The 13,448-nt window shown below is 40.9% G+C and overlaps 1 protein-coding gene across 3 annotated transcripts in view; it reads right to left on the bottom strand.

Moving 5' to 3' along the window:
- LOC146649398 (carboxyl-terminal PDZ ligand of neuronal nitric oxide synthase protein-like) overlaps positions 1-13,448 on the bottom strand; it is a 247,081-nt gene that overhangs the window by 50,000 nt on the left and 183,633 nt on the right. For all 3 annotated transcript variants that reach the window (XM_085387095.1, XM_085387094.1, XM_085387096.1), the window contains exon 9: positions 1,911-2,076. In XM_085387095.1, the coding sequence (XP_085243221.1) occupies positions 1,911-2,076 (166 nt within the window). The remainder of the gene's footprint in view (positions 1-1,910; positions 2,077-13,448) is intronic.

The raw sequence follows: 13,448 nt of genomic DNA, 5'->3' as shown, positions 1-13,448 counted from the left end.
TTTTCTCGTCACTGTCATTGTACATTTGCTTGTTTGTCACGGCACCTTTGGTGTGACCGAACTCAAATCAGGAGTAAGTTTGTGCGTTCTGGTAGGATAGCTGGAAATGTGAGGAAAAACAGGATTTGCTTCGGCTTTTGGAAAGGTAGAGCGATTTATGCATCACTAACAATACAACATAATGCATGTTTTTTGTGCTTAAGAACACCACAGCAGCACGTTCATGGACAGAGCCTGGTCAGTGCTCTGGATGTGGCTTATTTTGTGAGTCACAAGAGTGCATACACAACAGTGGCAGTACAGAATAAAAGATCTTTAGTAAATAAACATATACTGTTAATTTGAAATTCCTACGTTGCCTCGTTTTCGGGTTATCGAATTCACAAACTTGAGTTAACGCGCCAATATCCTATGAGCCTTTTACAGCTGAGGGGTAAAAATGAATCAACTATGGAGGTATTACAATTATTATTTATCATATAGATTACTACTGTGTTAATTTTATGTTTGTCTTTTAATCACAGTGGATCAGTGGCTAGCACTGCTGCCTCACAGTTTACAGTTTTAGTGCCGTTTACCGCCACCATCTTGGACTGTTAACTCAGGATTGGTGGGGCTGCTCCGACTTTCTGAGTAAAGAATCAGAAGGAACCTTCCAGATCAAAATTCTAACTGGGAATAAGAAAATTCCCACTTCCAATACCTGAAAACGTAATATTTCCTTTACTTACTGGAAAAAATATATACTATATAAAAATAATATAAAACTATATAATAAATAATTTAGATCTATAGCCCACAAAATACATGAAATAATGTGCAAGTAAAATTGTGCATGGCCAGATAAATATAAACCCCCTCCAGCTAATGTCTTTAAAAGATCAAGTCTTTAAAAGAAAGCGGAAACAGACTAAAAGCAGGAACCTTTTACTTCCTTTTACTTCCTGGGAGTAAAAGTCTTTGACAGTTTTAATGAAAAACTGGTCATTTACCATTTTTTTCCTATTACATTCTATATGTATATTGCGTTTTATAACTATTGTTAAATACTTTAAGGTCTCTATATATTTTAGAATTATATTGAAACTTAAATATGCTTATTTTGTAGTATATGTTTGCAGTGTGTGCATGCTGATTATTCTCTATCAGTGAGAAACATCCAAAGCCTGTTAAAAATAATCAGTGAAACTTTATGAAAACGAAGACTTGAGCTCAAAGAACAACACAGCAGTCTGAAGCGTCAGCAATTAATGCATTAATAAGATACTATAATGCAAAGAACTATTTTCATGGACACATCTGAAGGATGAGTCTGCCTTGTTATAGTTAAAGAATTAAAGTTACATTTTGTGTAAGGGCCAAAACCGAATTGAAACCAAAAAGCTCCCTTGTGCTGTGTTTTTGCAGCCTATCATCTAGATCAGAGATGTCAAAGGCACTGCACATTATGTTCACACACTTACAGCCCATGTTAATGTTGAGTAGGTCAGACAAAGAAATGGTGCTCTAGTAAAACAGAAATCTGTTGCTACGGCTGTTTGGGCTTAAGCTCTGAGATATAATTGCCTAAATTTACAGAACAAGTTGAGGGAGCATCACATTTTCCAAAGCTGTCCGGTCAAACAGACTGAAGTCTCTGCCAGGCTGATTTTTGCCCTCGGGCCTTATGCTTGACACATCTTGCTTTAGGTGATGTGTCTTTTCCTCAAGCAAGAACTACAAACTACATCCCATTTCCTACTGACTGCCAGCAGAGGCTGATGCAGGTCACAATTTACACACTTGCCCGGTGCAACCTGTCTACTCTTGCCCTGTACATTCAGTAGATGTGTGAGCACTTTTATATCATCAGAACATCTCTATTTATCTAAAGTGTATTATACAGTATGCATGTCTATAGGTCCACTCACTGGAATTTGGTCCAGACATTTTGGTCTCCAGTTCCTGGATCTGTTTAACCAGCAGAGAGATGTGCTGCAGCAGGTCTTTGTTCTGGAGGAGCAGCTGGTGGACGCGAGCCTGGGCCTCCAGCCGAGCCGTGGCCTCTGCACTCAGCTGGTCCTTCAAGAGATGGACCTGCAACAGAAGATGTGAGGGGTCAAGAGTCTGTTGACAAGCAGGGAGAAAGGGATTCTCTGTAATGAGCGAGGCAAACCTAATCCAGCTCACAGAAACATTTTTTCCCAGGTTGCTCCTCTTATCTGAATTCCCCAAACAAAACAATGCACCTCATCCCAGTCTGTGTGAAGACCAAGGCCAAACTGTGCTGACCTTACCAACACACTTTTCTCATCTGAGAAATCAGCGGTGCGTGCTGTTTGCCGCAAATATTTCTTTAATGGCAACAAGAAAATACAAAAAGTTCATTTACATGCTTTGAATGGGTCCGTGTTGCAGCTTTTCTGAAGCTAATGACGTGACTCAAGGTTGTTGTCATAGTAACGCATCTGCCTTTTTTTCCTTTTTCCTTTTTTTTTTTAAATGCCTAAGCAGTTTTCCAGGAGCGAGAAAAGTAATGACAGTCAGAGGAAGAGGCTGAGAGATTTGACAAGCCAAAGAGAGCGAAACAAAATGTTGATGCATCTCCTTCCCCCAACACAGAAACCACTGAGTCTGAGCTCAACAAGAAAACTAGAATCAGTCAAACACCACGAGGGTAACAGCTTAAGAGACAGGGTGGACAGATTTCTATCAGCATCTGAATGTGCAGTCACTGCAAGTATCAAGCATGACATCTGGCTCTAAAACACTAGGCACACATGAAAAGAAGCCCGACTACATCTGAGACTGAATCCTTTTTTGTTTTGTGGTATATTTTGTCCTCATGTCATATACAAGTTCATTTTAATTACCCTGGAAAAGAGTGGACTCAAATTAAATATACTGCTTGAAAAACTTAAACGAACTCTGAAAACACATCAGATCTCAATATTGAAAATAAAATAAATCATGCTGCATATCTACACTTATATCGAGTGTAAGGTGAATGAAAGGGCGACACATTGTTTGATGGAAACGAAAATGATCACCCTACAGATTCAAAGACAGGCATGAAAAGCGATAAAATGATGTGGCAGGTTAGTCCATTTTGCAGGTGGTCCGAAACATAACATCCCAGAGGTGTTCTATTGGATTTAGGTCAGGCAAGCATGTGTGGGCCAGTCAGTAGCATTAATACCTTCATCCTCCAGGAACTGCCTGCATACCCTCACCACATGAGGCTGATCATTGACATGAACCAGGAGGAACCCATGGCCCACTGCACCAGTGCACCAGTACCTAATGGCAGTCAGGGTGCCGCTGGCTAACCTGTAGAGGTCTCGATATCCCTCTGTGGATATGTCTTTCCAGACCATCACTGATCCACCACCAAAACATTCCTAATGAACGATGTTGCAGGCAGGGTAATGTTTTCCACGTTTTGTAGCTCTGGCAGTGCTCATCCTGTTCCTCTTGCACAAAAGGGCAGATACTGGTCCTGCTGATGCGTTAAGGATTTTCTACGGCCCTGTCCAGTTCTCCTAGGGTACCTGTTTGTCTCTTGGAATCTCCTCCGTGCTCCTGAGACTGTTAGGAGACACAGCAAACCGTCTAGCAATGACACATATTGATGTGCCATCCTGGAGGAGTTGCACAACCTCTGTAGGGTCCAGGTATTGCGTGATGCTCCCAGTAATGACACTAACCCTAGCCAAATGTAAAACTATAGAATTAGTCAAAACTAGTCAAAAAAGATGAGGAAGAAAAAAAACATCAGTGGCCGCCACCTTTAAAACCATTCCTGGTTCGAGGGTTGTCTCATTGTTGCTGCACATGTTGTTCATTTCATTAACACCAAAGCAGCTTGAGTGATTAACAACAATATCCCATAAGTTTAACTGACTCGTTTATGAATGTATAAATCTGCAAAACAATCGCCTTTGGTCTGGCAGAATATAATACCATACAAAAGTATTAAAAATGCCAGATCAACACTGTGTTGCTTTCATCAGTGGGCTCTCTGCTTTTATGTATTCAGTTGTATCTTTTTTCCCCCCTGTATTTTGGCACCGTTTTGTTTATAAACTGGGTTGAATTTTAGACCATATAAAAAAACTACAACAAAAACAAAAACGATGGATTATTATTTCCACTGAGAGCTTGGGTTTTATCACAGATGAGAGAAACGTGGATAAAATTCTTGTAATTAAAATATACTCTCATGAAATACAATATGAACTTTGAGCCTAAATACAAAGTGGATTTGTCTCCAGTTATGTGGGGAATGTAGCTCGAGTGTGGGCCATCTTCTAGTAACTACGCCGATTGTGAGATGAGAGGCTCAGAGGATGTGAGCTTAGGAGATGGCAGCGATTGATCGATCGCACCATATTTTCAGTGTTTTCATTAATTAAAGTTGCAGAGGGAAAGAAGAATAAAACAGCAAACCAACTAAATCATCTGAGCGTTTTTCAGTCAGAAGCAAATGAAGTAATCAGCGAAAATCTTTGGGGATTGTAAAGTTGTTTTCAGTTTAAGATTTTGGTGACCACTTTCAGAGCTCTTCATTGGTCACATTCCTCTTTATATTGCTGTTAACATTTACATCCATACGCCACTACTAGGCCAGCTGACTGATGTTTGTTGGTGGCACCTGGGTCCAGATCAAAGACAAAAGGAGACGGTGCTTTTGAATTTCCGGCTCCCAGGATGTGGACTTTGCTTCCGTTGGACTGGAGATTTGTGGAGACTGCTGGCACTTTTCAAAAGAAGCTTAAAACCCACCTGTGCAGGCTTTCTTTTATTTACTTTGATCCATTTATACTCTTTTAACTGGTGTATGTCATTTTATACTGGAAAACACAATATAAATAAACCTTACTTGCTTCCTACATGTGGAATCAGTTAGTAATTTGAAACATGTCGCCTTTAGATGTGGGAAACTGTGATGGGCAGTTTTTTTTGTTTACTTTTTTACCAGTTTCAGACAAATTTTATTACTTTTTTAGCTAATTAAGCATGATGAAATATTCCAGCTTTGACTCTACTTTCTGATACTTGATCACCTTCTATTACATTATCTAAAAGTTTAAAAGAAAAAAAAAACACCCAGACAGAACATTAGTGATAGATGCAACCTCTTTGTGCTGTAATTACAGCGGCTTTATCTTTTATTACAAGACGAATGGTGCTCGTTTGGCAGCTCTGATCCTCATGTAACCTTAATGCAACAGCCTGCTGTGGCCCGCGAGATTAAAGCACACACTCGATTTCAATTTAAGACTGAACGGCTCAACTTCTTTTACACTTTGAATCGGGGATATAAAAGGAGAGGAAGGGGAGAAAGAAACTGTTCAGTCGGTGCACAGATGTCCGCACACACACACTCTCATAGCTTTTATAGCAGCAATGACTCTCCGTTCTGACTTCAAAGTACTCTCCAAATCAAATGTTGGTCCCACCTCCCACCCTGTTCTGCCATCTCCTATCCTGAGCACGTATTTGCTTTAAACAGTTTCAAAGGAGAAATTCTCAAGGTTTCAAATCACAAGAATGGTTCAGAAGAGGCCCAGTGTGTTAAAGGAGACCACTTATTAATGATTTTCTGACAGCAGAGGCGACGTGGCTCTCAATAATTTGATTAAGCTTAACTCTGGAGTTTGAACATGGTCCAGCGGTGCTTCAAACATCGGCTGTTTAACAGGCAAAAAGGAGCCGAACAAAAAAAAGGGTGAAACATCCTTTTACCCAAAAATTCTGCACGGACGTGGAAAACGTTTTAATGTTAAACAGTGACAGTTACGTGGTTTCTTGCCTTTTTAATAGCTTCTTGTCAGTGTACATGTAAGAAGCTTAATCAATACCAAAGTGATTACAAGCCGTTTCCCTTACAATCCTAGGAAACCAGCTGGGGTGAAGGGCTCACGGTGTATTTTCAGAGCAGTGTGAATGACAGGGCCTCATGTGGAGGTGCAAGTTACTGAAACTCCTAATCACTCCTTAGCTTCTAATTTGAGCTTGATGCGGTAGCGCAGCACTTGTTACCGTGGTAGCACGAAGGCTCTTGGCTGTTGACGTCAATGCCTCCACGTGTCAAAGAAAGGAAGGAAAAAACTCTACAAAACAAACTGTAATCAGAGTTGGAACAATGTACCAAGGCCATTCTAGCCCCTATGAAACACAGCTATGCACTACAGAAAAATCCTCTATTCACTATTGCATTTGCAGTGCTCGTGTTGCAGGCTTTAATGAGAACACAACAAGCTCATGTACCGAGGTCCTTTATAATATTTTGTCTAACTTTAATTCTTGCTTGTCATGACAGAAAAACATTTTTAGCTAACTTTTTGCAGATGCTCCAACATCTGACCAAGTGATAGCTTTTTGGTCATCGATGGCAGTCATACTTTGTTAATGGTTACTGTTGCTGCTAATCAAACTAACACATAAATTAACCATCACTTATGGTCATGAGCTTTGGGTAGTGACTGAAAGATTGAGGCTGCAGAAAGAAGTTTCTTTGAAGAGTGGCTGGGCTCTCACTTAGAGATGGGGGGGGGGGGGGGGGGGAAGCTCGATCATTCGAGAGGGACTACAGCAAAAGGAGCCAACTGAGGTGGTTCAGGCACCTGATAATGATGTGTCCTGGAGGCCTACTAGGAGAGGTATTATGGACATGTCCTACAATGCTTCCCACTGTTTTAGTCCCTTTAACTTATTGTTAATTTTATGTAATTGTCTAGTTATTTCTGTTGTAAAGTTGAGTGTTTTGACATGTGAGGCCATGAGGAGTGACTCCCTGTCTAATCCTGGTTTAAGCGATAAGACAGAAAAAAGCAGAACCTGATCTGCAGGTTCTTTTACACAGAGATATTGTCATTTTATGGAAAATTGGCTCTGTTCTCTTATTATGGCTCTGTTCTACATTTTGTGCGTCGTTTTCTGTTTTCTCATTTACTCCTCCTTGCTACTTTTCTGCATTAGACTGACTCATCACTCCTTTGTCATTCTAATGAGGAGGCAGTGGGGTGGAGAGATCCATCCCTCCTCCTCTCCCACATTCACTGGCCAGACAGTGTCAAGGAAGACGGTCATCTACTTCCATTATCCCCGTACTCCTCAACAAACAGAGGTGATTACAGATTGTGTTCGGCCTCTGAAGAGCTCATTTGTAAAGATAGACACCCTGATGATGACTGCGGTGGTTTAATTTACAGCAGATGGGACCCCATCTTGAGCTATGGAAGAGAGGAGCTTGACTCTGACTTGTGCTGCCCTGCTGACAACTCTAATAGCACATCAGCCACTCCTCTGTGGTTTATACTGAGGCCTTGGCCACAAGAGTCACATTTGTTCTGAAGCTGTCCATTGTTAAATGTCTCACTGAGCTGCTGTGGCTGCTAAAAGGACAGTGAATAATTCAATATAAAAGCTGTAGTGAACAAATTAGATAATTCAAATAATCTAGGAACAAAAACAATTTCTTTTAAAAGTCAAAGCTAAGCTTTATCATCTGGATATCTGATCAAAAAAATGTCTGAAGTGGCCACACAAGGTTAAACTTAAACTTTATTCAGCAAACTCTCTGAAAACACAACTGTTCCCAGAGATAAAATGTAAAAATAAAATTGAAAATAGATAAGATGAACGATAACAAGTCCTAAGTTACTATGGCTTGACCTCGAAGATTATTGCCTTTTGTTCAGCGGTGCGCCTTTCTGTCTGGCCACCTGTAGTTAGTTCTATTTGCTTTCCATTGTTATACTTAAAGTGAACTGTCACTTAAGCAGCACAGGTAGTATTTATGAATAATGGAACACATTTTCCAGTTCGCAGATGTGTAATTACAGTCAGTGTTATCACTCTACCTGTGAATATCTTTTACCCTATGTGTTGCCCTTCTTTCACAGATTTTCTTTGGCCATTTTTGACTGAATTGGTGGGCAATATTGTGGTGAACACTGTTAGGGTCATTACAGTATTTTTTAAAATAATGTGTTTATGGCGCAGTAACATTAACCCCCCAAAACCGGTGGTTGAACAGTGACTTCATTTAGCACTGTGCCTTTTGGCAACAGACTAGTTGTGGCAACTAACTGGTCTACCCTAAATTGAGTGTGCAACATGCTCAGGATGTCATTTTTTATTGCAAGGTGATTGCACAGATTGCCTGGTGGAAGGCAACCTGTCTCCAAACTTTCACAGCCTGACTCCGACTCACTTGCAGATTGGAAACGGTTTGCAAATATTTTCCATCTTATGAATGTGGACAGATTATCGGCACGTTGCAGTCAGAGTCGATCTGTGCTGAGTGCAAATCATTTCCCGATGTATCTCTTTGCTATAGGGGACTCAACTCAACTGGTTGCCAATTCATTGTATTCTGGTTATATTCTTATACAAAAAGCAAGGTTGCCTAGCAACTATGTTGTTTTCCAGTTAAATTGCTGTCCTGTTGCAATTACATCACACTCTAGCCACTAAGGTCTGGGTGTAGCTCAGGAGCTAGGTATTCTCTCAAACAGATTGCATGCAATTGGCAACTTGATCCCATTCGGTGGCAGACGGACGAGTGATGACTCTGTCTCTGCTGTTTCATCAACTTGTCTTTGCACCCCCGTCACTAACTGCGAATAGTCGTAGACCTGATCCCCATCTTTAAAGTGACCATTTCAAAGGCAACAAGATCGCAAGTTAATTCCACACAGTTGCAATAATCTTTCCTGTGCTGCAGTCTCCAGACACTGTTTTCCCCACTGTGGCCACAGCATAAGCTACACACTTACTTCTCGAAGAAAGAGACATTTGTCAACCTACTTGCTGCATTACTTTCATGTTACTCTATAAAATGGTCTGAGACGCACTGCCACATAATTAGCAGTTAACAATATAAGCTTTAGGCTACTGTCACGCATCCCAGCACAAATCCCTGTCTTAACAAGGACACACACGCAAGATCTTTCTTTTGCTGTTCAAGTGCTTCACAAACCTGACAGCAAAGCTGGTGAAAACCAGCCCCAAGAGCACTTCATGGAAAAATGGAGGCTTTAATCATCTCTCCTTCTGTTGCCTGCTGAAAACGACCAGCCCGGCTGGGGTCAACATATACTGAGCCCTGATATTACTAGCTTTGTGTTAGCATGGAAACTTTGGCGATGCGTTTTAGTGGCAACAGACTGTTATTTGGTGTGTTTGTACTTTACTGCCATGTTTTTGTCCTTTTGTAAAATTAAAAAAGTGACAGATAATGTTTATATCTCCACTCCTCAAAAGTTATAGGCTGCTTGTTCACTTTTCTCCTCTTTCCACATAGAACAGATAACAGAAATGCATTAGTCTGGAACGAATTACCCCGAACAGTGGCTGTGAATGCGGAAAATAATCTAGGCAGATTACGTTCTGTTCAGAGTCACTAAAGCCTGAAAGCTATAGTGCAGTAATTTAATGCTACCTGTCCTGCTTAGAAATAGGGGTTCACCCTGAATCTGAACTCAGTCCTGGACCCTACAGAAGAGCCACGCCCATTAGAGAAGAGAAGGAAATCTTACTCTATTACCAGACAGTGTATGAATCATAGTAAAGAAGAAAAGGCATGAATGAAGTGGCAGAAAGTGCAATGCTTCCCAGTAATGGAAAAGAAATAATCTTTTTATGGATCGATAGTTCCATCAGTTTTTTAGCGTAATATATGGAACAATTATCAAAGTAGTTACAGTCTATTCAGTTTGTAGAAAATGCTAAATGGATGGAAAACTGGCTTAAAGGTTAGTGTTCTCAAATCTCACACAAACTGGTGCAATGTGACATATATGAACAAACAGGTTGGCATTTCCTTTGTAAATGCTCAGCAAAGGAAGGACGGGCACAATCAGCCAGGCAGAAATCCTGACAGAGTGACAATTCACTTGTGGACCACAAACGTGGTATTTTGGAAACAATGACGCTGCTGTTCCTTGAAGAGGCGTAAAAAGTTTTTCTAAAAGCAGAACTCAGACAAAGAGCCAATTAAAAGGTGCACCACTTGTGCTTCACTGTGGTGGTCCCTTGGTAGTAAACCTGCTGCTACCCAATCCATTCTGCTCTCTTATCTCAGCTTCGTGAAAGTGAAGGCGCTTCAAGCACCTAAAATGTCTTGTTAAATCTCTAATTAGGGAGCAGCATCTCTCTGTCTTTTTATTACTTTTATTGTTCAAAACCGTCTCCCAGCAGAACGGCACCCAAGGACGGTTTTGATCTTCCCCATTCCCACTTTCAAAACAACGTGAAACCTCAGTACCTATTTTCCATCCTTCCATTGTTTGCTCTTTACAATGCGGAGAGCATCTGTCTCTAACTAACGTTAACATGCAGGAATTCCACAGGGCTTTCCGTTTTACTTTATTCTAATCCCAAGTCACACATCAATGATTCATTAACATAGTGTTTACAGTTTTTCTGTTGCTTCAAAGTTTCATCGTTACTGGCCCAAAGAACAGCCTTCATCACCTGTTATCCATCCCAGTCGTATCACCAGTATGTGGGCTGCTCCAACTATTAGGTCATTATAACATCATTCAAACAAAGTCAATCCGTCCTGCTAAACCAAAGAAGTGAGCAGTGAATTTCCTCGGCTGCTACAAAAAGTTCATTAGGTGGTCGTCTGGCTGAGGCAGTCTCCAATTGACTCTCATACACTCTGCTTTCACTTTCATCCACTGCTTAGATTCAGGCACCAGGAATACATGTGACAAGATCAAAATTTGGAACACATACCTGCTAATAACACACATCACAAGTTACATGAAGCTGGATTTACTAACTTACCACACTAGCTATTTTCACATGCACTACTTCACTCCACCTCTAGATGTCTCCCACATAGACTGGGTTGCTTTTTATTATTCTCTGATAACTAGCGGTGTGCGATACTGCAATAAATGTTATCGAGTAAATACAGGGCCATTACTGCTGACAATAACTCTGATTAATACTAATACTTTTAACTTATAAGTGCTTATGCGGTGTGCCATGATTTATGAGATGAACCATCATTAACGACCATTAAATCACTGTGATTACGTTTCACAATAATTAGCTAATACAACAAAACACACCTTTTAGCAAACAAAGTATCGATCCTATCGCGCCAGTATCGATGGGATTACCAATACCAGAGTTGGTATCGATACCTTAGATATTTGGATCGATCCACCCACCGCTACTGATTACGTCGCTGAATGAGTCTAACGTAAAGATGCTTCTAGACATCCACTGCAGCTCAGAATTTTTGTAGCATTACCTGAAAGGGGCGCATGTGAGAAGGCAAATCTCTCTTGCAGAGGAATGGGACATTAGCCATTCTTTAATCTGCCAGATATCTCATACAAACACAAATACATGCATTCACCAACTCACCCAAGCACTTCCAGCCTCTAAACCAGGCAAATTTTCAGCTATGTAAAATTCCTCATTAAAGACGGCGATAATTTAAGATTGGCCAGTGTTGTAGAAATGCAGAAATTACAGAAAAACTGCTTGAATGATACAATTTCCCTTTCAGACTGAGACGCAGAGACTCTCCCAGTGGTGGTGTAAGAGGATTAGATGTGTTGGTTGTGTGCTGCGACTTCACAGGGTTGGTTGCCGAGGATGTGCTCTTCACACCAGATTATCGGTATGGCACTGCCCACCCACGCTAGGGCTTTTTGATGTGGAAGTGTCTGAAACCCTTCCAGCACTGGTTCGCCTCTGTTTTTATCTCATTGCAGGAGAGCACTAAAGGGAACATTATCATTTCTACTGGTGCAATGATAAAGAAATCATTAGAAATGCATGCATACTTGTAATGCGGGTAAGACGGCAAGATAGGGCTTGGCAGAGTGAGGGAGAACCAGAAAAGCAGCAGTGTGGGAAAGAGAGGCAGCAGAACTGAACGTGCTAAACACATGGAGGCAGAATGGAAGGAAAGGAAATGTGCAAAGGAAAGAGCAATGGAAGAAGATGAAAAACTGAAAGCAGTGTGTGGCGGGAAAGACACGAAAGAGGACAAAGAAAGCAAGAAATGACTGAAAAAGCTCTGAAACAAGCTAAAAGGACCAAAAGCCAGATGTCAGATTCCATTAAGCAGCGGCTGAGCAGCAGCTGCAGATACGAGTTGTCCTGAATCAGATAGCTACCGTATCTCCCTCGATTTCAAGACTTCATTAAACATCTCCACTTCCACTCATCTCTAAGTGAGCTGTGATTAGTGTTGGCTAGCTCACTAATTTACATCCATTTACTGTGACCTCTGCGGCACAGTTCAACTGTGAGAATATTTTTCCAGTTCCCTGGTCAAACCTCAAAGTCACCGTTATTTTCAGCAGCACACGGGGTCACACTGAAAGCAATCTCTTCTTCACCCCTCATGGTAATTTCTTCCATAATAACCTGGGACAAAAAAAAAATTAAAACGCTGCTGCTTCTATCCATCACTCTGCAATACAGCTGGGACAGCTAAGATATGCAAACAGTGGGACAAATAGAAAGAAAATTATGGACACATTTATTTTTCGTGTAGATAAACATGCTGATTTTGATCACATGCTCAGATTTGTCTCTGTTCCAAACCTCTATTAATTTCAGCTTCCAAAGCTGGAAACAGAGGATATTACTTTAAAGACGCTGACACAAATTTGCTTCAAAACATGACTGAATCATTTCTCAAAACAGATGCAGATTCATTTTCTCTTTTAATCAGTGGATTGATTAATAGAGTCTGAGGATATTAAATCACTATCTTATTTCCTCAAGTATAAATAGGAAGCTAATGGTTGGGAGGGAGTGTGGGAGGACTCTCCGTCAGGAAGTTTTGACAGACAAGACACCTAATTCTGCATTCCGGCGAAGTTGGCAGCACCAATTTTTCACATTTTCTTAATTAATCTGTGGCAGAAAAATTAAAACCATAAGAACATGATTACCTTTCAAACTTCTCAGCACTTGTTCTGCTGTTGGGTCTCCAAACAGCATGTGCCGAAATCAGCCCAAAGGACTGTGACAATAACATTAAAACAAAACAAGCTTAGTGCAGTTGATTCTTTTCAAACTAAATGATTAAACAGGGTTTATATGGTATTTGTGTCACCCACATAGCACACACTGGGTCTATCGGGGCAATTTGGGGCTCAGCACTTTGCACAGCGACACTTCAGAATGAAGAACGGAGAAGCCTGGGATCAAACCAATGACCTCTTTGAAATGTATTTTTGTCTTACAGCTATATGGCACACTATAGCCATAAGTTATACGGTGACGTTTAACCAAAATACACTTTATTCTGTTACTTGTGTCTGTTACTCTCTGTCATAGACATTACTCTGGTGTAGTTTTGCTACAAAGTTCTGATATATGAAAAGGACACCGAGGGAACAGTTTACCCTGCCGTTACCGTTACCGGGGCCCCGCCCTGGAGCCAGGCCCGGGGAGGGTGCCCGAGGGCGAGCGTCTGG

The sequence above is a fragment of the Rhamphochromis longiceps genome, linkage group LG17, assembly GCF_057381845.1.
Source record: "Rhamphochromis longiceps isolate RC_006_pf linkage group LG17, R_longiceps_female_GT1.1, whole genome shotgun sequence".
Taxonomy (NCBI): Eukaryota; Metazoa; Chordata; class Actinopteri; order Cichliformes; family Cichlidae; genus Rhamphochromis; species Rhamphochromis longiceps.
This window is presented reverse-complemented; position numbering and strand designations above follow the sequence as displayed.